The sequence below is a fragment of the Terrapene carolina genome, unplaced genomic scaffold (assembly GCF_002925995.2).
Source record: "Terrapene carolina triunguis isolate 2854851 unplaced genomic scaffold, T_m_triunguis-2.0 Scaffold238, whole genome shotgun sequence".
NCBI lineage: Eukaryota > Metazoa > Chordata > Testudines > Emydidae > Terrapene > Terrapene triunguis.
Window position 1 is genome coordinate 1,194,914 of NW_020664589.1, and position 25,027 is coordinate 1,219,940.

The 25,027-nt window shown below is 47.6% G+C and overlaps 1 protein-coding gene across 1 annotated transcript in view; it reads left to right on the top strand.

The window, feature by feature from the left end:
• Nucleotides 1–25,027, top strand: part of COL27A1 (collagen type XXVII alpha 1 chain) — a 185,879-nt gene that overhangs the window by 54,627 nt on the left and 106,225 nt on the right. The window contains exons 10-12 of the mRNA XM_029912756.1: nucleotides 3,876–4,757; nucleotides 17,316–17,360; nucleotides 18,967–19,086. Of these exons, the coding sequence (XP_029768616.1) occupies nucleotides 3,876–4,757; nucleotides 17,316–17,360; nucleotides 18,967–19,086 (1,047 nt within the window). The remainder of the gene's footprint in view (nucleotides 1–3,875; nucleotides 4,758–17,315; nucleotides 17,361–18,966; nucleotides 19,087–25,027) is intronic.

Below are 25,027 nucleotides of genomic sequence, written 5' to 3' on the forward strand. Positions count from 1 at the left end.
TGGCCGCCCCAAGCACCTGCTTGACAAGCTGGTGCCTGGAGCCGGCCCTGATTACTGTGGACTCTGTGCATCAGACAACAATGTGTTATTGACTTTCCTTCATTTGAATTGTGGAAATGCCGTCTCTAACTGTATGGAGTTGACACTTATTTCAGCTAGATCAGAGGTTTTCAACCTTTTTTTCATTTGCAAACCCCTAAAAATTTTTGAAGGGAGGTGCCAGACCCCTCTGGAAATCTTACACATAGTCTGCAAGCCCCCGGGAGTCCACGGCCCACGGGTTGAAACCCACTCAGCTAGATCAGTGCCCTGATGACTGCAGTACAGTGCCACGGAGCAGCACTTGCACAGCCACAGAGCGGAAGGATTTACTATTTGGCCCCAAGTTTCAGTTCAGTTTCCTTTAAATAAGTTGTGTGTATCTATATTTAGTAATCTAGAAGCCCAACCAACTCTCTGTTCCAAGGAGCAGTATTGGAAGACATCACTGACAGAGAAATGTCCCTATTTTTACAAATGCGCACACGTTGTGTGTAGAGATCAATCAAGCATGTCATCCGGGGTTTCATTTTGTGGCTTCATTTAGTTCTTGAGGAAACGAACGTTGGAGTTGTTGGCCAAAAATGCTTCGAATACACTAGTCTTTTGGGGAAATCTCCTAGTAGCTTCACTGGGGACAGCAACAGCAGAAGTGATAGTATAGACACAGCCATCCGCGTTTTTACCACCATGTCTAGTCTGGCTCAAAGCAGGACTAGTTAACAGAGAGGAAAAAATGCTTGTCATTGCCAGAGCTCTACTTGTACTAGTGCTTCCACTGCGGACACGGCTCTGCAAATACAGTAGTGCTGTGGTGGGAGACTTTCTGAAAAACAAATTTATCCTCATGGCAAGCTCGCTGTTAGCTCCATTGGTAAGTAACCAGGGCTTACATCTGTGGCATTGAGTATTACAATACTTGTCGTGAGCTCTCAGCCTGATTGAAACAAACTCCTGCAGTGAGTATGGATACCTGTTAAGTACAGGGCAACTTGCCTTCAGCGACACCCAAAGGGCCCACAAAAATGGATGGCTTATGCAGAATGATATGACACATTCTGATTAATTAATTTTATTAATTAATTAATGGAGCTATCCTATCTCCTAGAACTGGAAGGGACCTTGAAAGGTCATCAAGTCCAGCCCCCTGCCTTCACTAGCAGGACCAAGTACTGATTTTGCCCCAGATCCCTAAGTGGCCCCCTCAAGGATTGAGCTCACAACCCTGGGTTTAGCAGGCCAATACTCAAACCACTGAGCTATCCCTCCCCTCTTACTCGAGTGTAAATTGGGAGCTACTCCTCTGAAGTCACTGGAATTACACCACGGTAAAACTTGCATGAGGAGAGAATCGTACCTAGGATCGTTGCTGGTGAGCAATATTTTGACACAATGTTTTTCATTGAAAAATGCCGATCCAGCAATATCAGAATTTTTTGTGGGAGAAGGTCACTTTTGATGGAGTTCTCAACTTGAAATATTTTTGAAAACGTTTTGAAATTGTCAATGTTTCTTTTGACCTATTGGAAATGAAAATGTTTTTGGTTTTCCAGTTTGAAACCACTTTTTGTTTTGAAATGTAAGTTAATTATAGTAAAAAGAGATTTTTAAATGGACACAGTCAAAACAAAATGTTTCCATTGACTGGAACTGAATTCTCCCCCTCCTCCTTTCTGGATCATGAACATTTTTGAGATTTTTGACTTTGTCCTGATTTGGGAAGGGCCAACATTTCAAAATCTCAAAAACGTTCATGGGACGGGGAAACTTTCCTGCCCAGCTCTACCTAGGATGTTGGCAATACCTTAGGGCACAAGATAGGAAGTTGCTTGATAAGAGCTGTATCTTGTTCAGGTTTCTCTGTAATCAAGACAGCATCTCATTGATTCTAATAGGTGAACTTAAAAGGGGATGGTTGTGTTGTGTTAACTTATCAGCAGGATCATGGCTTTGATGGACACCCACCCACCTTGCCCTGCTTCCTTGTGAATCCAGGCCTCTTCTAACACTGTTACAGAAACAGAGCTGTGGGAATGGTAACTGAGTGAGGTCTGTTTTCCTTCCTCCTGGTTTCCACCTCTTCCCGTCCTCCTGTCATGTTAAATGAGGGACCACATGTTCTGGAAGTTTAATTATATGTTTCCTCTCTTGATTTTGCCTCGTGGTGCACTTGCTGTTTGTGACCGATTAATTCAGCATTTCTAAATAAGCAACAGCGGGTCTGTTAACCAAGACCAGATGCCTAACAAACAGTTGGGCTAAATGATGTTGCTAACCAGTTCTGCTCAAAGCAAGATCCTGGCAGATGTGGATGGGCTAGAGAGGATCTCACGTACGAGTGTTCCTTCCTGGTCTGTCCCCATTTTACAACAGTATAACCCTGGTAACAAGGCTGATAACTCTGTCTACACTAGCATTCCTGCTGTTGCTATCACCAATGGAGCTGCAGTTGTGGGAGATTTAAAAGGGCAACGCAAGTGTGGGGCGTGGTCTCCCTCTAGTGACTGCTTTAAGAGGATTTATTATTTGTATTGTGGTACAATGGACCAGGACTCAGTTGTGCTAGGCACTCTACAGACACAGAACAAAAAGGGCTTACAGTCTGACACAACAGACGACAAAATCTGGGTTCAGACCTCACTGTTAACCGAAGTTGGAGTTAGTGACAACAGTACTGAAGATGAAGTTTAACATATGTTCTAATGCAGCGAAACCACTTTGGGTAGAACATCTTACTTGTTTAGGGAGGTTATTTTCTTTTTGAGTTTGGAACTTTTTTAATGTCATGATTTCCCCCTCCCCTCTTCCCACTCCCCTGTCACTGTATGGGGAAGGGTGAGGTACCGGGACTCCATCTCTCTTGTGCTAGGAAGCTGCAAGAACAATTGCTGCTTTCACCATCCCTAAGGGGGCAGTTTACTATGATGGGCTAGCCCAGAATGAAACCCTTGCCAGTCACCATGTTTAATTCATTAATTTGCCACAGATGTCCCAGAGACTGCACTCCTCTTATCTTTCCTTCTCCCTGCCTCCCAACCCCCTTCCCTGCTGGACCCTCAAGGAGGTTTGCTGCCTAGAGTGTTATTCCAGCTGCTGTTAAATGGCAGAGGAAGTTTCAGATTAAGGGCTGGGAGCTTAGCAGTTGCCCTTAATTGAGACATGCCTGAGCATGTGACTGCACTGAGACCACAAGGGGACTTTAAGTGCTTTGAAAGTTGTATCTCAAAGACTTTGGGTTTATGGATTTGTGCCTCGTGTAACTCCGTGGACTTCAGTTAAATCTGCTTGCACCAGAGTTGGATTTCCATCCTCATAACTCTGGCCCCTGGCTCCCCTCCACAAAAACAGGTGTTTAATTTTGTTTTACACTTTAGTTCGAGGCTGAGAGAAGAAGCAGCTACATGTTAAAGTTTTGTCCGTGGCCTAGAATTTCACTTTCCTAAAGGCACCCAGAGCATTGGCCATCTTCTAAAATGACGCTCATGAATTAAGGAGCTCTGGGTTCTGGCTCCTTAGCTGAGAAGTTCCATTTTGCCCTGAAATTAGGGATAAACTAGTCTACCCGCTACACCAGATCAAACCAAACAACCCAGCAACTCTGTATAATCAAAAATAAATGAATTACTTGCTCCATGCCGCTGTTACCCAGCCCTACCCAATGCCCCTTTTCTCATGGGTGAGGGAGAAAAGGTTGGACCTAAAAGCTAATAAACATGGGTTGTTTCTGGACCAGCATGGCCAACAGCAGGTGTTTTCCAAAGGCCTGGAATGCGAAGAGAGAATGTCTTGTCAGGTTAAAATGATTAAAAATGTCCTTTCTTCTTCCTCCCTTCCAGGGCTCAAAATTTACCACTTCAGATTTGGCCGTGCGGCCACCCCTGGTGTGGGAGAATTCCCAAGAGAACCTTAGGCCCAGCCCCAATGGAAGTGCCCTCACTTCAGCCCCTTCTACTAAGAGGCTGTCTGCTGAGGAGGAGGAAGAGGAGGAACACCTTTCTATGGAAGAGGAAGGCTTCGAGCTTTTGAACGCCACCTACAATAAAATCACAGGACCTGGCAGGCCCGGGGTTGGCAGAAGCGAGTTGGAGGTCGCAAGAAATGCCAGTGATTCCATTACCACGGTTACCTCAGTTCCTCCTTCTGGGCGTCGAGATGTTCAGGTGGCTGATGACAACGTTATCCTTTCGCGAACCTCCACCAAAGTAAACAGACCGGCTTCCAAGAAAGACCACGTTTCGAAACCCCAGGATGAGAACATCACTACGGAAAAGCTGAAGGGAGGAGACACGGGCTCTCGGACCTGGTTCTCACCCAGCAAACCGATTGATGCCATCATAGACCTAGACAACCCTTCCATCTTCTCCAAAGTCTCCGCAGAGGTCAGCCAGACAGCGGGCTCTGCAGGAAACATAGCCAGGGCCCCCTCTTCTGACTCCCATAGGAAGGCGGAGGCACCTGTGGGTGAAGGAACCCTAGAGAGCCCTTCTAAAGCTTCCCTAAGCCCCGAGGATGCTGTGAAACCAATGCAGACATCACTGGATACTGAGGTGGTCCCCACAGAGCACAACAAAGGGGTCGTGCACCGAGGGAAGACAGGCAGTGAAGCAAAGGGGAGTGAGGACCATGGTCAAGCCGGTGTCTTGTGGACAGCAGCAGACGGGCAACAGGTTCGAGTGAAGCCAGGACCCCGGGGGCCGCAAGGACCACCAGGTTTGCCTGTAAGTGAAGTGAGGTGTGAGGGGTTGTGTTTGAGGGAACCGTTCTGTATACAGTGGGGAATCCTCATTTACCGTAACGGAAGCAGTCAGAAGTCACAAGCGACCGTGACTGCGACGGCACATGGATTTGGGGGAAGGCGGGGAGGTGTCTGAAGAAGAGGCTCCGACATTGGAGGCTCTTCTCCAGGCCTGGCAGCTGGTGAGGTCAGGAGACTTCCACCCCTCTGGCAACCATGCTGAGCTGTCATTGTTCCCTGTCCCCATCAGTAACCGCAGGAGGCAGCCATTAATGCCGAATTGAGCCCTCGGCAATAGCCCAGGTACACCTCGTCCTTCCCTCCCTTTCAGCCCTGCCCCCACAACTACAGGCAGTCTACTGTAAAATATTAAACTGTTAACCCTTAAGGTGGCGTCACTGTCGTCCCCCCGCCCTTTCCTAGCTGAATGAATGTGGAGGGGATGATGCATATACAGTCCTGGGCAGACAGAAGTAAAGTCCAGCTCATCGGCTCAAAGAAAGGCAAATGCTTTCTGAAATTTTGAGGCTTTGCAATAATACTTGCAAGAGCAGCTGCTGCTGCTTCCCTGCTGCCCAGGAAGGCTTGAAAGCCTTGGTGCCTTCTAAAGCATTGGCAAACTTCAGAAAAGTCCTCCTGTTCGTAATTCTCACGTCAACCAAAGCATCATTTGAGGGTTCTAGGAATACAGGCACTTTTGAGCTAAAGCATCCTGAGGGTTAGAAGTTCCCCCCGGTGACTTCCAGCTTCTTACTTTTGCTAGAGTCCCCGGTTGGTGATGGATTGTGTTATGTTCACAGCATAGACACAGAGAGAGAACTTAGATTAAACTACTCTGGCTGGAAGACTGCAACATAACACAACTTTATTTCTGAGAATTCAAACCGATAACACACAAGAACCCCAAAACAGAGAGAGAGAAAGCAGACTGCTCCCTAAGACAGCGAGACACAACTTCTCCACCTTGCTCTAGACTGGCTCTGTCCAGACTGACTCATCATGGCACGCTTCCCTATGGAGCCCCTTGCCTGCAAGCAGGATGTCCCCCGCCCCCACACACACATCTGCAGTCTTAAAATGATAGTTTGCAATTCCAACACAGTCCTCAATGCACCACAGATTGGTGGATGCATGTGACCCAGTTCTCTTGTGCCCTTGCACCATGTCCCAGAACAATTGCTGCTCTCTGTCTCTCCATTTCCTCTCTTTCTCCTCCCATTTTTTCTTCTCTTGTTTTTCCATGTTGTTTGTTTGTATAGCAATAGCACCTTGAAATCCCACCCAAGGGCCCCAGTGTGCTAGGTGCTGTCCAAATACATGGTGAAAGACCGTCTCTGCCCCAAAGAGCAGGGCAGGAGGTTAAAACAGCAGCACAGAGAGGCAAAATCACTCACCCAGGGCTTCACAGTGGGTCAGTGGCCAAACTAGGAATAGAATCCAGGTATCCAGAGGCCCAATCAGGTTCCCTATTCCCTAAACCATCCTTCCTTCTATGTATGGCTTCCCCAACCGTCTATATTTCATTTGTCTTCAGCTCTCCCTCTTTTCTTTGTTGCTTTCCTTCCCTCTCCCACCCCCCAAACAACAGTACGTGTTGTGGGGGTGGGCAGGGGGCATCCATCACTGGCTCTGTGGAACCAGGCTGAGGTTAGTGCTGCGGGAGCAGAGACAGGAAGCCTGGGTCAATGGGCAGCTGCCTGAGCCAATAGCCAAGATGCTGGTGCAGGCCTGGGGAGGGAAGGGTGGTGTGAAGGTGGGAGGTTTTGAAGAGTCACGGTGCTTAATATGCAGCATGTTTGCTGAGGACCTGGCACGCTGCTGTTTTCCCTACACCTGCTGTTCATCTCCCTCGCCTGTGCCGCCCAGAGACCCCTTGTTGGACTAACCTGTCCGCCTCGCGGGTGGGGAAAGACTATGCCATGGGTCCAGGGCTAGCTGCATCTCCATCCCCTCTCCGAGTGTACCTCAGGTACCAGGCCTTGGGCCTTTATCTTTCCTGGGGTGGAATCAGTTGATTCTCCCAATCTTAGACTGGGCCCTTGGCTACATCCCTGTGTGTGACAACTGTGCTACCCTTTGGTAGTGTGTGACCGGAGGTGAATACAGTGGCCAGCCGGCCTTCATAAACCAAGCTTGTTTAATCTTCACAGTAGCAATGAAGACATGAGACAAAAGGGATTTTAGTGCAATGACCAGTCTATGTGCACGTCTGTCTTGCTTAAAGTCCTGCCACCCGGTGATGATGGACCAGGCAGACCTGTCTGCTGGCACCCCAGTGGGTGTCAGTCTGTTCCCCTGAACAGGTCCCCAACAACCGTCTCTCCCTAGATGGTCCCTTTTTTATCCAGCTAGAGCTCTTTGTTCTCTCTGTTCCCAAGCTTTTTAGCCTTGCTGTCCAAAACCAGCTTGGTGGACTCAGTGGGAGGTGGAGCCAGTCTCCTCAGAGTCAGTGGCTCTCCCGTTGTCCTGTAACCCCCAAGTGTTTGCTGGGTTTGGGTGTGTGTGGGTGTCTCTCTCTCTTATCCAGAGTCACTGTTTTCGCCTTCCACTTTCTTTCCTAACAGCGCTGTTGATTTAACCCAATATCGCATACAGCAACCATTCCAATAACCAGGTCAACATACAGTATTCTTACATTACTACAGCACAGTTCCACATCCATCACAGACTGCATTAACCCTTCATTTCTGAAGGCCTTAGCCTCTGATAACGGCTATGAACATGATCTTAGCTTGATGGATGGATGGTTGTTTGTCCACCATCCAATGAAAGCCATCTGGACCATCTCTGCTTAAACAAACTTCCAGAACTAGAATTCTGAGTTATTTGCTTTTCCCTTTAATAATCTGCATGTATCAAGTTCTCTACCAGCGGCCGGTTTTACGTGGTTGTACGTGTGATCAGGCTTTCCAGTCGTTGTCATTAAACGGTCATCCTTTACCCACAGTTCCCACACAGTGGTACAGCAAATACCCCAGTGATTTCCCTATAACTGCCGTGGGTGACTTTCTAATGGCAACAACTAACTGTATGTAAAAGAATCAGCCCTAAGAGAATTCTGTCCCAGTCACAAGATCAATTCTGCTCAATCTCCCATCCTCAGACAAAATGTGTTTTATCACCAGGGTATTGGGTCACTTGACATTTAAATTTAGGTCCATTAGGTTCCCTCCCCCCCCCCCCCCCCCCAGCCCCCTTTCTTGCTGCTGCTGTTTTTGCCTGCAGGACTACATTAGAGAATAGAACAGATGCCAAGAAGACTCCAAGAGTCACAAAGTTTTTACGACTTTTGACAATCCTGCTGTCCTGCCATCAGGACAGGGAGAATCACATGAGCAGAGCATGCAACAAAATGTCAGCTCCATGTACTCGGTGGACATGGCCTAGCCTGGCAGAAGCCAAAGTGATTAAAGCTAGTAGAAGAAAGCTGTACATTTCCTGCCAAGTATTTCAGGAGGGGAAAAATTGGTGTTTAGTTTGATTTTTTTTTTTTTTTGGTAGAACTGTTCTTTTATGGCTAAACAAAACTGAAAAATAACTCCCTCCTCTTTATTTTCCACTGGAAAAAGGAGAGACGGGGAAAGCCTCCAAATGTTTTGTTTTAATTGAAAAGCCGGGGGGAAAAATCGACTGCTGAAAAGATGTTTCAACCAAAATATTTCGACCAGCTCTAAATGTCCCTTGTAGGTCACACTCCTTGTTCTAGAGCCCTCTGCGCACGGGCCTGCTCTGGTGTGTTTCATCCACTTGTCTGAAGTGGGAGTCGAGTTGTGGGTCAGTGATTTTAGCCCTACTCCTCATAGTACAGCGCATATGTGTGACCAGTTAATTTTGGCTTAACATCTGCCATGAGGCAGATCCTGAATGGAAAAACGTAACCTGGCTTGTAACTATGATCCAGGGACTCGGAGTGGCTTCAAGTAATTTCAGGTGTTTCCTTTTGTAAATCGGAGGCCTGGCACTTGGCCTGTGTCGGTCCCATTTCTCACTGGGGTTCTGAGCCGCCCAGCCCATCTTGGTGGTTTTAGGCGCACAAGCCCCATCGAAAGGTGGTGAAAATGCCCCAGGGACTAAAGCAAAGAAGTGATGGATTTTTCAAGTGTGTAACTATGTCCCAGAAGGCATTAAATCTGGAAAATATTTTTCTCCCAAGCTGGTTTTAGGTCGGTGCCATTGCCTAGGGCCCCACACAATGCACAGGCCCCTGTGAACGTGGCAATAAATTCTGCTGCTCCAAATATGTCTCTCTACGGGACCAGGTGTCTTGATTCTTGCAGTAAGTTCTGGCCTTACCCAGTGGGCTCTGCTCTGCTTAGCCTGGCTCAGTGCGTCAGACGCTCCTTCCTTGCTTTATCGATTGCACAGCTGTGCCCGGTGCTTTGCAGAAAGGCCAAAGTCAGGGCGCCTGGCCTGAGGGCTTCACAGTCTGCAATAGCTGTGACGTGATGTGAGGAGAGGGCAAGAGGGAGGGAGGGTGACACTAAGCAAAGCTACTAATCCAGTGCACAGTGTGGATTGTGTTAGGTCCTGTCTTTTCAGTGCACAATTTCCAGGCAGCAGGGAACCCAGTTGGCGGGACTGGAGATGGGAGAAGACCCTGGAGGAGGCGAGGGAAGCTGAATGCTATTCAGGATAGGGCCGGGCTTCCCAGGTACAGTGGGTGTTGAGGGCGAGTGTATGCACAGGGAGAGATGAATCCACAGAGGCTGTGACGAGGAAGAGGAGTCCAGCTAGTCCCTGCTGCAGTCACACAGAGACAGGCATGTGATGGAAGCTCCAGCGTGGCAGGGTGTTATCAGCTAGAAAGGCTAGGAGGGTTTCGGCTGCTGGAAGGAGGCCAGCCTCCTATCGCTTGGGATTGGTGCTTGTCTCTCGAGCCAGGCACTGGGGAATTTTGCCACCGGGAGAGGAGTTGGACCATTGGTGTCCCAGCGGAGTCGTCTGTCCCAGTGTCCTGTGCTGGCTCTTGTTGCCTAATTCTGCTTGTAGAATTAGCAGAGAACGAGCAGAGGGATTGGGTTAAAGTGCTGCAGACCCCAGCAATAGCACAGCGGAGGAAAGCAGGGGTGCTCGTTGGTTCTGAAAGTGGGGAAGGGGGCGGGAGGCACAACAGGCATGAGAGCCGGTCGGTTGATGCTCGATTGGCTTGAATTCGGACTTGCACGCTGTGCTGCATCAGGAAGCCAGGCTGAGCGCGGGCGGCTAGGGAGGAGATAGCGCTGTCTGGGAGTGGAGCAGCGCCACCGAGGATGAGTCACGGCTGCACCGAGTCCACAAAGAAAGCCCGAGGTGGAGTCTGCACTTGGAGTGAGGGGTGCGATTTCCAGCTCACGCACCCGGGGCAGCTCTCAAGGAGCTAGTGTGCTACAAACGGGAGTGTAGCCGGGGTAGCGCAGGCAATGGCGAGTGGTTATGGCCTAACTGAGTACAGTACATCCCCACGGGCTTCAGGCAGGTTTTCATTTACACTCACCACTGCCTGTGCTACTGTCCCTACATTACTATTTGTAGCACACTAGCTTGAGGAGAGCTTGACATGAACTGGGAATCACACCCCCAACATCCAGGACCCTACCCCATAGGAACAGGGCCCAAAGAGATGGATGGCTATGGCAGCATAGAAGGGAACCGCCAAGGAAGAGAGAGGGCATTGCCTTGAGAAAGAAGTTCTGATGAGAAACCCTGTGGCTTCCTCTGTATTTAATATTGAGCGGGGTGACATTCATCCCTGACTGGTTTGTCACAGGCAGTTCAGCAAGGCAGAGGGTGATGGGCTCCCCTGAGTCAGCGGTGAGTGAGAAATGAATCCAGATCTCATTCGTCTGTGATGCCAAAGACTGGGTGGTGGATTGGTGCCAGGCAAGGGAAGCACAGAATAGCACTGATATTAAATGGGGGAGGGCTTTCACATGGAATTATGGTTGTTGATTTCTGTTTTTAAATAGTACAATCACTCTATGCATCCGAAGAAGTGAGGTTTTTACTCACGAAAGCTTATGCCCAAATAAATCTGTTAGTCTTTAAGGTGCCACCAGACTCCTTGTTGTTTTTGTAGATACAGACTAACACGGCTACCCCCTGATACAAGAAACTCAGAGTTAGTTAAGGCTCTTAAGCTTATATTAATCACATCCTCTCTCCTCTCTCAAAACTTTATACCGACGCCCATTACCACATATTTTAGCACCTTCCACATTAAGTCTACAGCAACAGCTAAGTCCCTGGTGGACTTCATGCAGTCTCTGACACTTCACCTTTTGGGGGAGTCAAAATCTGCTTGGGGTAAAATGGACAGACTTCTTCTTAAAGTCCCTAAAATTAAGGTCTGGGTGTTGGGCCCAAAGGTTGCACAACTACTGAGCAACAAAGTTAGGGGCCTCCTTTCTGTGCCTCTGTTCTTGCTCCCACCCTTAGTCTCTGCCCCCCAAACACTTATACAACAGACAATCTCTTCTTATGTACAGCACCCTGCACAGTGGGGGCCCAGTCTTGTCTGGGGGCTCTAGGTGCCACTGTAGTAGAAATAAGGAGGGAAACTGAGGCAGAATGATATGGCCAAAGCCCCAGGGTGAGTCAGGAATTAGAACCCAGGAGTCATGACTGGGCTGCAATAATGAGAATTCCTCTCCCTCTTCCGAGCTCAGTAGAATGTCCCATTGCCGCAGGGCTGTGGAACAGTGATAACCAGGGCAACATGGCAATAAAGATAAACAACCTGTCTTGAATGGAAGCCTGGTTTGCTCCCTGTCTTACATGTTCAGTTTGTCTTTGTTTCCAGAGTGCCCTGGTTGTCCCTTCTCCTCCTTCCTGGCCTTCACAAACTCTCAGATTTCTATTTATTTGCATGCACAAGTCTCTCTGGTTCTAGATTTGTATATTTCTGATCTCTTGAAAATGGCCCCGTCAGGCTTTTTCTGTGCTTTGGAAAAGCCAAGCGATCGCTTTAACATTTTGATCCCATTTAGCTCTGCACAGGGTCTGACACTTGGCTTCTGAAATCATGATTCACTGCTGGACGGAGAGCTGGGGAAAGCGAGGCTGTGCTTGCAGCGTAGATGTTCATCTGCTCTGCCCTGGCAGCATTAGTTGCCTTTAGAAGGCAGTAAAGCACAGGCAGATGGAGATAGCATGAGGTTTGTGGTCAACAGCCATGTTGGTGCGGGAGCCAAGGGGATGCAGCTCTTAACCCGGGCAAGGTTAATGCAGCGGTGCTTATGCTTAATGTTGGAAAAGGGCACCCCTAGCATATTCTATTGCAGTCTCTCTGTCTGTGCAAAGAAAAAGCAACTGATCTTCCTTTGGGCTGCTAATGTGTCATACTCCTAAAGCAAGGATGCTTTCCGCTTTCTAGCGCAGCCTGCGTGTCTCTGCTTTGCTGCAGTTCCTCAGTAGAAGTTTTATGCCTTTGCAAACTGTTTTGAGTAGCTGCCCACATAATGAATCCTAGATGGAGCTTTCCTTAATAACTTTGCACAGACGGCTTTTGCTAACCAGGTCAGACTGTGCCTAGTCTTTGCAGAGAGGGGCATCAGAGTAGGGTGTTGTGGACTAAGTAAAGGTTTGAGATTGGGTAACCTGGGTTCTATTCCCAACTCTTCTCCTGATTTCCTGGGTGACCTTGGTCAAGTCATTTCTCTCCCCTACGTGTCTGTCTGTCCATTTGAAACGTGGGAATGATGATACTCCTTAAGCGTTTGTAAAGAGATCTGAGGTCTAGAGGTGAAAAGCACTATGTTAAGTGCAAAGTATTTTTTTAATTTTAAAAACTGTAGATGCTTCTGATCTCTGCGTCTCATTCTTCCAAAGATTTAACCACATTAGAAGCTTCTGTGCTGGAGTTTTGACTGCCAATGTTTTACATGGGGCGGGTTCAAGGTAGTTTGTAAGTATTGTCAGGCTTTTTTTATTCATTTTTTGTTTGTTTATTAATCAAATTTAGCACTGGTTATTTGAAGGAATTGGCATGTTTTGTATTCCAGGATTTACCCTGAAATCTGATAGAAACCCATTGTGATTCCATAGGGGAAGCAAATGCAGAAGCATAACTCTGGTTTTCTCTAAGGAGTTATCCGTTGTTTCATGACACATGCCGTTACAAATGTCAGGTTGCTCTGGAAGATGAAGGATTACGCTCCAGAATGACAGAGTATGATTTACAGAGAAAAATACGAACTTTCTTCTTTAAGAGACTCCATGGATCAATTTTCATCTTCTGCTCTGAAATGCTACAGCCATTGAGTCCATTATTCTTGGTGCTGTGAATCTGTTTTGTCTTGCTTTAAATGGTATCAATGTAAGAGGAATTTGGTTTGTAAGGAGAGAGAAATATATACTGTGAAATTGTAGCTGATGCCATGATGACTGTTGAATTCAGTAACAACTCCCAAATCTTCACCTCTTTCTGTCCATCATCTATCAGGATTATGATGTTTGTCTGTAATATTTCCCTCCTGAGATGGCATTTATTTTGTGAATTTATGGTGGCTATTCATTAATGTGAATGAGGAGAATATAATCTAATCAGGTCACTGTCCATCAAAATACAGAAAGATGGAGTATCCCAAACATGAACGCAGCGTAGTTTATAATATGTGCCCATGGCCAAGACCATGGAAGAGGGATTTTTTTCTCTTTGAAAATACCAGTCTGCTTATGAGACTCAGGTACAGATTAATTTTAATATTAGTCATTATTTGTATGACAGTTGCATGTAGAGGTTCCAGCTGAGATTGGAGACGCATTGTACCGAGGCTGAGCTAACAGCAACATGGTGTGAGTGTCCCTGTCCTGAGTTGCTTACAGTCTAAGTAGACTAGACAGACAAAGGGCAGAAGGAAGGATTCTAATCTGAAATGACACACAGAGCATAAGTGATTTGCCCAAGGTCACACAGGAAGGCAGTGGCAGAGTCTGGATTTGAACCCAGCCCTCCTGAGACCTCGTCCAGTGCCTTAACCATAAAATCAACCTTCCTCCCCAATTTTGGCTGAATGGTTTGCCCTGCTTGAGAGACAGTCCTGCGCCGCCATGTAGGTCTCCCCAGTGTGAATGCAAAGAGGTTATAGGGAGACGTTGAGGCCTTTGAAGGGGCTATCCTCTAACTCGCAACATGCACGGACTAACAGTTCAGGGATGAGAACGTCCGGCGATGTCATCTGAGAGAAGATGGAAAAGAGGGAGGGGTGAATGGGAAGAGTGATCCTGCGGGGGGGCGGGGCGATATAAATAATATAAAGCAGGCAGAGGAGACAAAAGAAGAGCAGATGTTGAAGAGAATTTAGAGAAACAGAGAGAACGAGATGGCAGTTCAGGATGGAATGTGAGTATAGCCAGCTGAACTGGTGGGTTTCTTTTAGCAAGGGGTTAGGTGAGAGCAGAACTGAGCAGGGCCCTGAAGGTAAAGGATGAGGAAAACCAGGGAAGGGACTCGAGGAAGGTACCGTTGCAGTTGGGGCAGCACAAGGAGGCTTTGATAGTCTTAAGCAGTATAGTGTTGCCTGGAAACGTCCTTTGGGGATGCAGAGGGGCTGGTCTCGTACGAGAGAAGAGAGGTTGGTAGCCGCACTAGAATGCCTGATTCCAGCCGGTCGCTCCAACAGCTCAGCTGTGCGAGCATCCCAAGCCAGTAGAAACCTAGAACTTAATTTCCCAGCTCTCACTGACTTCCGTGGTAGATGTGGAGACTCAACATCTCTGCAAATCAGACCACTTATTAATATTCACAAGTTGGTAGGTGCCCAGATTTGAGACCACTGGGTATAGCTTCCAGATACCATGGATGTGGGCATGGTATACATACTTAGAGCCATTTGTGCCCACAGCTCTTATATTCTGGGCGTCTGTGTGGAGAGCGAAATCACGGACGATCGCTCCACACACCGCCCATTAAACAGGTGGGTTGCTAGCACAAATAATCAACAGGACTAATTCATGTCCATGGCTGCCTCTGCTAGCTCTGTTGTGTGTTTATACCCGGGAGCGGCTTTATATTTTACCCACAACAGCGTCCGTCGGCATTACACGCATCCTGAAAGTCAGCCAGAACTTTCCAATAGCACTTTTAACCATCAGGCATTTTACAGAGAATCATATTCTAGGATGAACTCCCCCGAGGTGGCTGTCATTCAGGAGAAATGTGCGCCATATGATTCTATTTAAAAAAAAAAAAAAAAAAAAAGACCTCAAAATTGCTGTGCACAGGGCCGGAACGTCTGCGGCTGGACGTCCACAAAGCATGAAGCCATGTGGAATTCATACCTGTTGGCCATTGTTGTTCCAGTACAACGTTCTGGATAATGGCCTCGTCTTCAGAACGATAGTTGAGTTATTTCTGTGCCAAGGCAGCTACCCTCAAATATAACTGGGAAATATGGACAGAGCAGTTTGATGAGTCATTCTCATTGCTGTTGGTGGTCCAGGGAAGGATATTGAGAATTGATACAGACTGTGGCTCTTTGTTTCCTCTTCTACTCAGCGTGAAAGGAGACTGGTTGGTTGGTTGGTTTTTTGGCTTGGCTGACAGAAGTCTATATGAATGCTACCCCCTCAAGCTAAACTCTTGGGTGAACGGAGTCCCGCGTAGGGGTGAAGGGGATAGGGGGCGGTGTCTCCGTTCAGTGCTTAGTAGAACAGGACTTGCATTACAGAGCCACCAGTCACGTGTTGGCTTGGCTTGCAGACTGTACTCAGTAAAAATACCCAGGCCCAGAACGAATGTGTTGAATTGCAATTTTCCCTTAGGACTCAAGGTGTTTGCTTCCTGCTGCAATTGAAATCACCAGTGCTGTTGATGCAGGTGGTATATTTTGGGATCAGGGACATAGCTCTAATGATTTTAATAGAGCTACGCTGATTTACAGTAGCTAAAGAGCTGAATTTTTATTAGGGTAGAGCAGAGGTTCTCAACCAGGGGTACACGTAGCCCCAGGGGTACATAGAGGCATTCCAGGTGTACAACTCCTCATCTAAATATTTGCCTAGTTTTACAACAGGCTATGTAAAAAGCACTAACGAAGTCAGTTCATACTAAAATGTCATACAATGAGTTGTTTATATCGCTCTATATACTATACATTGAAATGTAAGTACAATATTTATATTCCAATTGATTTATTTTATAATTATATGGTAAAAATAAGCAAGTCAGCCGTTTTTCAGTAACTGTGTGGCTGTGACAACTTTGTATTTGTTTTTCTGATTTTATAAGCAAGTCATTTTTTAAGTGAGGTGAAACTTGGGGTACACAAGACAAATCAGACTCCTGAAAGGGGGACAGTAGTTTGGAAAGGCTGAGAGCCACTGGACTAGAGAACTTGATGTAGAGCTTTTTCCCTTACAAAACAACTGAAAACACAAATATACCACCCCCACCACCGCTGATGATATTTGTACTTCATCCTTTTCCTGAGCAAAAAGCTTTACAAACTAAAGATGGATACTGTCAAATAGAAGGATTGGATCACATTTTCCAAGGCTGCTAAGTACCATTTTTAAAAGTGACGGAGGCAGTCAAGAAACAAAGTCTCATTGATCATCAGTGGGATTTACACTGCTGAAACTGTTTCCCTGTCCTATGTGCGTGTATCCAGCTCTGTCTCACCCCTGTATAGCCAATAACCCAGTGCTTATGGCACTCAGCTGGGATGCGGGAGACCCCTGTTCAAGTCTGACCTGATTTGGATCAGGGTCTCCCTTGTGTTTTGACTAGATTTTCCATCTTGCACTAAACCTTCCCTACAAAACGGACCCTTCAATTGGAACAGGACATTGTAGTGGAAATCAGCATTTTCTATATGCATCCGAAGAAGTGGGTTGTAGCCCACGAAAGCTTATGCTCTAATAAATTTGTTAGTCTCTAAGGTGCCACAAGTACTCCTGTTCTTTTTGCGGATACAGACTAACATGGCTGCTACTCTGAAACCTGCAAAAAAAGGAATCCGGCTATGTCTACATTAAAAACCCTGCAGTGCCCCAGTGTGGACATGTACTACTGGTTCTCGCATTGCTGCAGTAAATAGACCTCCCCAAGAGGTGGTAGCTATTTTCTTCCATCTCCCTAGTGCTTTCTATACAGGGGATTTAAGTTGGCTTAACTACTTCACTCATAGGTGTGGATTTTTCATGCCCCTGAGCAATGTAGCTGGGTTGAGTTTCTTAAAGTGGCCTTAATTCATCTTATTTTAACTAAGAAAAACTGAATTAACGCCACTTTAATTTGAATGAGAGTGCCCATATGGGTTTAATCCAGTTTAACTAATTCACTTTCATCCATATTAATTTTCCTGTGTGCCCCATGTAGACAGGCCCTGTGACAGTCATGCTATTGGTTTCCACCCAGCCAGCAACAAGCTCAGCCTTCCAGTTGAGTTATCTGCCTTCCAGTCTGTGTTTGCAGTACCTCTGCTTAGAAATAACTGTCCTATGACCAGCGTGGGAGATCTTCACAGGTCAAGGTTGTCCTGTGCCAGCATCTGAAATCTTTGTAGGTGGAGCAGGGCAAACAAACACGGTTGACTGACACAGCTCTTATTTTGCTTTTCAGGGTTGCCGAGGGAGACGCGGACCTCTGGGTCCCAAAGGAGACAAAGTGAGTAAATTGGAAAACTCTTGAAGTTCATTAGATGTGGTTTAGGTCCAGGGGTGAATGCAGCAGACATATCTTCTGATTAGAAACTGCCTGGTGAGCTTCCTGCCCACCAAGCCTGGTGGTCCAATACTTATAGAATGATAATTGAGCTTTTGTTGGGATGTTTTAGAGCCAAATGCAAGCTTGTGTCTTGAGACAGCCTTTCTGTACAAGCACAGTAGAGGAGTTTGAGCTACTAGTATTTATTCTGAACTACCAGTAGGTACCTTACAAAGTATCATTATGCCCATTTCACAGATGGGGAAACTGATGCACAGAGCAGTAAAGTGACTTTCCCAATACCATCCAGGGTCAGACTTGAGAATAGAACCTAGGTCTCTCAAGTTCCAGTCCAGTGCTCTCGCTAGTAGACCACCCTGCCCTCTCTGTTAACAAAGACTCTGTATACCTTAGGAATAGCCTTGTCGACAAAGAGAGACCCTGGATGTTATAGTGTGTGGGGGAGGGAAGCAGGCATCGCTCCAGTGCTGCTTCACGTTGTCTATTAGGTTTGAGACTTAGCTCCTCAGGGTACATCTACACAGCAGAAAACCCCCACAACAGCGAGTGTCAGAGCTCAGGTCCACTGACTCGGGATTGCAGGACTTGTGCTGAGGGGCTAAAAATAGCAGTGTAGACCTTCAGGCTTTGGCTGGACACGCTTCCCTCTCGCTGGTCTCAGAGCCCAGGCTCCAGCCCGAGCCCAAATATCTACCTGGCTGGTTTGGGCTTGTAACACAAGCCACGTGACCGTGAGTCAGCTGATCCAGGCTCTGACACCTGCTGCTGCCAGGGTGGTGGTGTTTTTGCTGTGTAGATGTACCCTTAACTCTCCAGGACAGCAGTGCACTACAGAGACCTATTCCAAAGGCTGTGTCCCTGCACAATGCCTCTTTTCCCAGCTTTAGAAACCCAAACTGCAGCCCTTGGCATGGTTAAATCCCAGTCCTCCCAGCTGTCCTGTCTGTGCGCAGGGTGCCTTTAAATCACCCCACATTCCCTCTTAAACAAGGAAGGAAGACACCAGGGCACTGCTTGAAACTGCAGCCAGCAGGCCCACCTAGGGATGCTGGTTTCTCAGATGTGGCTTAAAACCTTGGCCACAGAGACCATGGTGATTTTGCTGCTTCAAGTACAAAGGCCCTTCTCAACCTAGCATCATTCAGCATCATTCATCTGTCTAAACGTGGTGTGCCCCGATGGATGTGTACGACGTGTGCAGGTCGATGAAGTGATTATTCCCCTCTATTCGGCACCAGTGAGGCCACATCTGGAGTATTACAACTGTAATCTCCACCTTCAGCATCTCGCTTGGTCTGTGTGTATTCTCTGTACATTTTAGAGTTGGGTCAAGCCACATATTTCATTCCCAACTCCAGACTTTCCCAGGGTTGTTTGGATCTCGGGGTTTTAATTTATCCCATTTGGGTCACAGGAATCGGCCCAGTTGTTCAGCTCTGAACTCCCCCTCAATTGGGGGACGTGGTTTTGGTTCAGGCTGGCTCTGGGTTTGTGTTGACTGAAAAATCCAAGCCTGTCTTAAAGGAGTTGCCCTTCTTTTTCCTAGGGGCACCCTGGTGCAATGGGGAGAACAGGGCCCCCAGGAGATCCAGGCCCCCCAGGCGTCCCTGGTGTACCTACCGTTGTTCTCTGGAGAAATTCAAAGGAGGACTGGCTGGCGTTCATGGTGAGTCTAGGACAAGCCCTTTTCTGCTGAGAAGGAAAGGAAAACTCAAACTGCTTGCTCCCCAGGGCAGTGCATACTAGGGTGAACTGCACAGCATCTGGCTCCTCCTGAAAACCCCTGAGCGGAGAGGTGCAGCACGAACTGGGACGGTGGCTTTCTTGCCAGGGTGAAACAAAAAAGGGACTTATAGTTTCTGCATAGAAAGAGTGTCACTTCAATAATACCTGCCACCTGCGGCTCTGAAAGAGCTTCTGAGACACCAGTTGAGCCTCACATCATCGGGCAGCAAATAAGTTCTATGCCCTTCTGACAGCTGGGGAAACTGAGGCACAGAGAAGTTAATTGTCAGATTTTAAAAGCCTGATCTCTATGTTTGCGAATACCTGCTCCAGCCTCAATTATGGCAGTGTTGGGCCAGAGCCTGGCAAAGAACCCAGGACTCTGGAATCCTAGTCCCGTGCTCGATCTACTAGGCCACACAGCCTCCCTCTGAAGAGCCTACAATCTAATTTCCAACCTGGCCCTATGCCTGAGGATAGTGGGGAGGGCAGGTGAGAGTTCTGGCAGTAAGACTGAGTGGTTTCTCAGCTTAGGCATGCTCATGTCTTTAACACATTTACATTTCTTTGATCATCTACTCACATCTTGTGGGCATCCCAGAAGAAGCTGGTCTTAAGGAGGTTCTTAGCATTGCCCTGCACAGTAAGCGTTCCATGGGCCAGAGGAACAGAAAGCTCATAGTCACTCAGAACGCACATTCTGGGGAGCAGTAAGAGAAAACCCTGCGACCCCCAAGTCAGAAACTCCCCCCAGGCAACAGCAGCAGGGTTTGAACCCACGATCTGCCATACCAAAGCACAGGTCTCTACCAATTAACCTAAGGAAGAACTCTGTTAGCAGAGAGAACAGGAATACTTGTGGCACCTTAGAGACTAAAAAATTTATTTGAGCATAAGCTTTCGTGGGCTACAGCCCACTTCATCAGGTGCATGCAGTGGAAAATACAGTAGGGATATATATATATATATATACACATACACATACACAGAGAACATGAGACAATGGGTGTTACCATACACACACTAACGAGAGTGATCAGTTAAGGTGAGCTATTACCAGCAGGAGAGAAAAAAACTTTTTGTAGTGGTAATCAAAATTTGCAGCAGTTGACAAGAAGGTGTGAGGAACAGTGTGTGTGTGTGTGGGGGGAAAATAAACACAGAGAAATAGTTTTACTTTGTGTAATGACCCATCTACTCACAGTCTTTATTCAAGCCTAATTTAATGGTGTCCAGTTTGCAAATTAATTCCAATTCAGCAGTCTCTCGTTGGAGTCTAGCTAGCAGATAGTAACCATAGGCAATTAATCCTTTCCAGGGCTTAATTTTTAATGAAAGAGGGGCCAGGGCTCAAGCAATTTTTTTTACATTCATAACTGATGCCGCAAGCCCAGAGGTGCCGGGGCTATGAACTGCCAAGCCTAGAGGTGCCAGGGCTCAGCCCAGGCAAGCCCTAGCACAAATGAAGTCCTGATCCTTTCTGTGGCCCAGCCATGAAATGAAAAGGGGGGTTGACACTCCTATCCAGCGTGCGATGCCGGCGTGTGGAGTGCTGTATGTTCTGGCACACGAGCTTTGATTAGTCATAACTTCACTGGTGGGCTTCCTGCCGTGGCAGCAGCGGTGATGCCGGGGTAAATTCTGCAAAGCGGTGGAGATCGTAGCAGCAGCTTCCCTGCTTCACGTACCCGCCTTTTCCGTTTTGCCAAAGATCAACGCTGAACGAGCCTCCGCTGGGATTCCTCGGGAGGGCTAATCCGTGGCTTTCTATTTCAAGCATGAGGGTTTTGATATTTTTTTTCCCCCTTCCTAACCCGCATTCCCAAACTTTGCCCTGGGGCAGGGGGAGGGAAAGCAATCCTGATTCAAACCACATGGAAAGAAGAGCAAGACTCCTAAGGAGAAACATGTTTCAAGCCAGTGACACAATTCCAGTTGAAGCTGTCCTGGCAAGAAATGGAAGCAGTATGTTTGGTATTTATTACTTTTCCTTTATTAGAACTGCATGCTGCTGCGACGTGATGTTAGGGAAGGCATATTAAAACATCAAAGGCCTTTAATGCTTTTTAAAGCTGCATCGTATTCCCTGCTGGCCGTGATGCATGCTGGCTGGGTTGCCGGCCAGGTCTGCAGGGGAAGCACATGTTGCTATTTCAGAGCCTACCACAGCCCTGCTTTTTAGCGCTGAGCCAATGTCCCCATGCAGCAGCCATGAGGTGTAGCCACTGGGCCAGCCACTCTACAAACTGGCTTTACAAACAAGCCTTCCAGCACTCCGAAGAGGGGGCCAGCTGTTGAAATTAACCTGTGTTCCGGATGGGGAGTCAGGGACCAAGTAACTGGCCTGAGGCGATGTAGCAAGTCAGTGGCATAGCCAGGCATAGGGCTGTTGAAGGCCTAAATAGCCACAGTGGCAGAAAAATAATGAATTCTACGACTGACTGGAAGATTGTACCCCAGCTTTCAGGCACAGACCTGGCCATGGTGATCCACCTGTTCACGACATCCCAGGCTGGATTAATGCCCCTCGGATCTAGGAGTGAAGCCATTGGAGTCTGAAGAAGGTCCAGGTTGTACCAAACGCACCCACCTACCTGCTTAGCAACGCTGGTTGGCCTGAAGGCATCACCCCTGGCTCCCCGTAGATTAGAATGCAGGTCTAGATCTCTGTTCTTATCATTGATGGGGCTAGTCCTGAGATCAGTTTTCCTCCTGCTGCCGTGGCTTCCCATGACAGTTGCAGTTGACAGGATCAGCCGATAATCGGGGACTTACGGGTGGAGGAGGCAGGACATTCACAGAAGCTGGAGCGGCACTATGGACCCCACCCCCACAAGAGGTGGGAACGCCATGAAATTTCAGATTTAAATAGCTGAAAACATCAAATTTATGATTTTTAAAATCCTATGACTGTGAAATTGACCAAATGGACCGTGAATTTGGTAGGGCCCTAGCTATTGGCCACTGGTGCCATGGATTGACCCATGGTTTGACCTGCTGTGGCACAGCCTGTCTGTGTGGTCTGTGGCCACAACAGGTTGATCAATTAACCGTGTAGGTTCCTAGCTGGCTCTGAGAAGCCACTGGAGCATGTACTTTAGGCGTATTCTTTGTGACGCCAGCTGCATGTCCTGGCTTCGCCTCTGCTAAGGGGAACCCACTTTTTATTATTTCAGCAGGAGGTGTGAGGGGAGAAAGGAGGGGGCAATGCAAGTTTCACAAAGCGAGCTTGTAACAAGAACGCTTCGTCGCTGCTGCCGGTAGCTCCATCAGCCATGTGCAGGTGTGCTGTAAAAGCAAGCGCTCGGGGTGGGGTGGCGCAGGTGAGGATGTGTTCCTCTCGGTGCACGTGTGTGTTGGGTACATTCTTGGGGTGGGTGTTCTTGTCTACATTACTTCCGTCGTTCCCCTTTGTAAATAACATCAAAGAGGAAGGGATGGGGTGGGGGAGCTGTGAAGGTGCCAGCGTGACTGGGGAGGGGAGTTCACCATACGGGAAATGCAAACCGATTTCAAGGCAGTGGGGCCTGTGTTGCTTATGCTCTCCTGTTAGCAATGTGCCAGTGGGGGAAGTGAGAGATGCTTCTGGAGGAGGGGACTGGAGACCTGCAGGTGCTTGGCAGGGGATGAGAGGGAATCCTCATGACTATGAGCACTGCTTTTGATATTGTTCATCACTAGCCAAGCCAGCAAAGGGATTTTTCGCATCACCTGTTTGGACATGAGCAGTGGCATTTCCATCAGAAAAGATAACCCAGCCCTGTGGACACTTGGGTCATTCCTGCCGGTATTCTCCTAGGTTAGTCGGCGCCTGCTGTCACTTGGGTGAAGCCACTGAACTGGCCCAGCTCTCACTCATGGAGAGTACCATGGAGAGCATCCACCGCATGGCAGCCAGATGTTGTGATGCAGCATGTTTGTGCCGCGACTCGTGTTGCATTGGAGAGGGGAGGTTTGTGTCATTCCAAGGTGTTGGCTGGGTCCATCAAGGGTCTATAGAGTCTGTTGTTTTCATCCCTAGATAGTGAAGAGATCATTGCTATTCCTATTAAGGTAGATGGAACGTGAATAATTTACTTATCCCTTCCTGTGAGGTCACATGGGAGCAAACCCAGCACCTGGAATCTGAACCTTTCCAAATTTCTGAGAAGCTTGGACTTGGCTCCCTAGATCCAAACCTGCCTCTTTGATTTTTTTTGTTTTGTTTCAGGCCAGATCAGAACTATAAGGGAGGGTGAATTTCAGGTTTGGATGATGCCAGATTCCTCCCGAGAATTCAAACTGGCTGAAATGTCATGAGGTTTGTGCTGTTTATCCAAACTCTTGGCTAAAGCTAACCCAGCATCCACACCATTCTGATTGCCTGTTGCCATAGACCAGAAATTCAGTAAATAACTAAGAGCGATGATAGAATTACAGAAGTTAGAGATGGATGAAACCTGTGGGGTTATCTAATCCCCATCTCCCTTCTGCTAAACGGCAAACCTCATCATGTGTATTTGGGATCAGCCACCTATCTGATCAGTCACCTTTCCAGTCCTCATCTGCCTGCAAAATGGGGTGAAGTGACCTCTCAGTATTGGAGTTAGAACTCTGACCTTCCTGGTTCCCGGTTCTGAGCTCTGTCCAGCTATGGCCCTGCTTTTCTCCTGCCTGCCTGTAATACCGGTTTTATTTGGAGGCATTTTGTATTAAAGCTCCTGGTTTGGCCTCGTGCACTTGCATTCTGTTTGTTTAACATGCCTAAACTCTGTCACTTGAAAATATTGCCCAAAGCCATCTTTCGTCTGAGTGTTGTGAGCCCACAGTAAACAGTGGTATTATCGTTGGCGGGAACAGATGGTATCTGTAACAGGGTTTTGGAGGCTGATTCTCAAGTGCTCTGTAGTTCTCTGCAGAGATGGTGTATTCTCTTGCTACATGTGTCCGCTGAACAAAACATGGACCCTTGTGTATCATGGGACCCAGTGGCTGGCCCCTTGCTCTTAGCCCATTGCTACTCTTCAGGTGAAAAGAGCTACTAGGAAAGATGATGCGGAGTAGTTGAAAGGCCACCCCAGTAACTGCAGTGGTGGAGGAGGTGACGGGTTGGACCCCCCCCGTCCGGGATGCCACCTGATGTTCTGGGGTTTCACTGAGCCTCTCTTGCTCCACTAGCCTGGATTCCCTCTCTCGGTTTTGCTGAATTAGGCAGCACACACACACAGGTAGGGCCACACCCAACGGCAGACATAGACTGAAGTCAGCTCTGTGTGAGAGGACTTACCCAGCACTCACAGTCACACCCCTTTTGGGGGATAAACCCTAAATAATACTGTCTTGTGCTGTATAGAAAGATCTACACAGCACAAGCTCATAAAAATACGCACTCTCTCTCAATGTGGAGAGAGAGATGCACAGCATCTTGCCCCCCCCCACGGATATGAATTGCACAAACTGGGTTATGTTATAAACAAGATATAAGTTTATTAACTACAAAAGGTAAATATTAAGTGATTATAAGGGATAGCAAACAGATCAAAGCAGGTTACCTTAGTAAATAAACAAAAACCGCAAACGGAGCTTAACACGCTAGATAGGTGCTATATAGAAATTCTCACCCTGAGTGATAAACAGACTGACAGATTCTTAAGGCACAAGTTGCCTGGGCTTGCCTGGGCTTTCATACACAGGCTAAAAATCCTTCTAGCCTGGGACCATCACTTCCCACAGTTCAGTCTGTTCCTCAGGTGTTTCCAGGTGTGGTGGTGGTGGAAAAGTGAGGTCCCCCCATAATGTCATTTCCCTCCTTTTATATCTTCTCCCCATTTGCTGGAAAGCTCTTTTGCTGGGACCTGGGTAAAACAGTTCCCAGTGTGTAGTGCTATCTCTGAGAGGTTTCG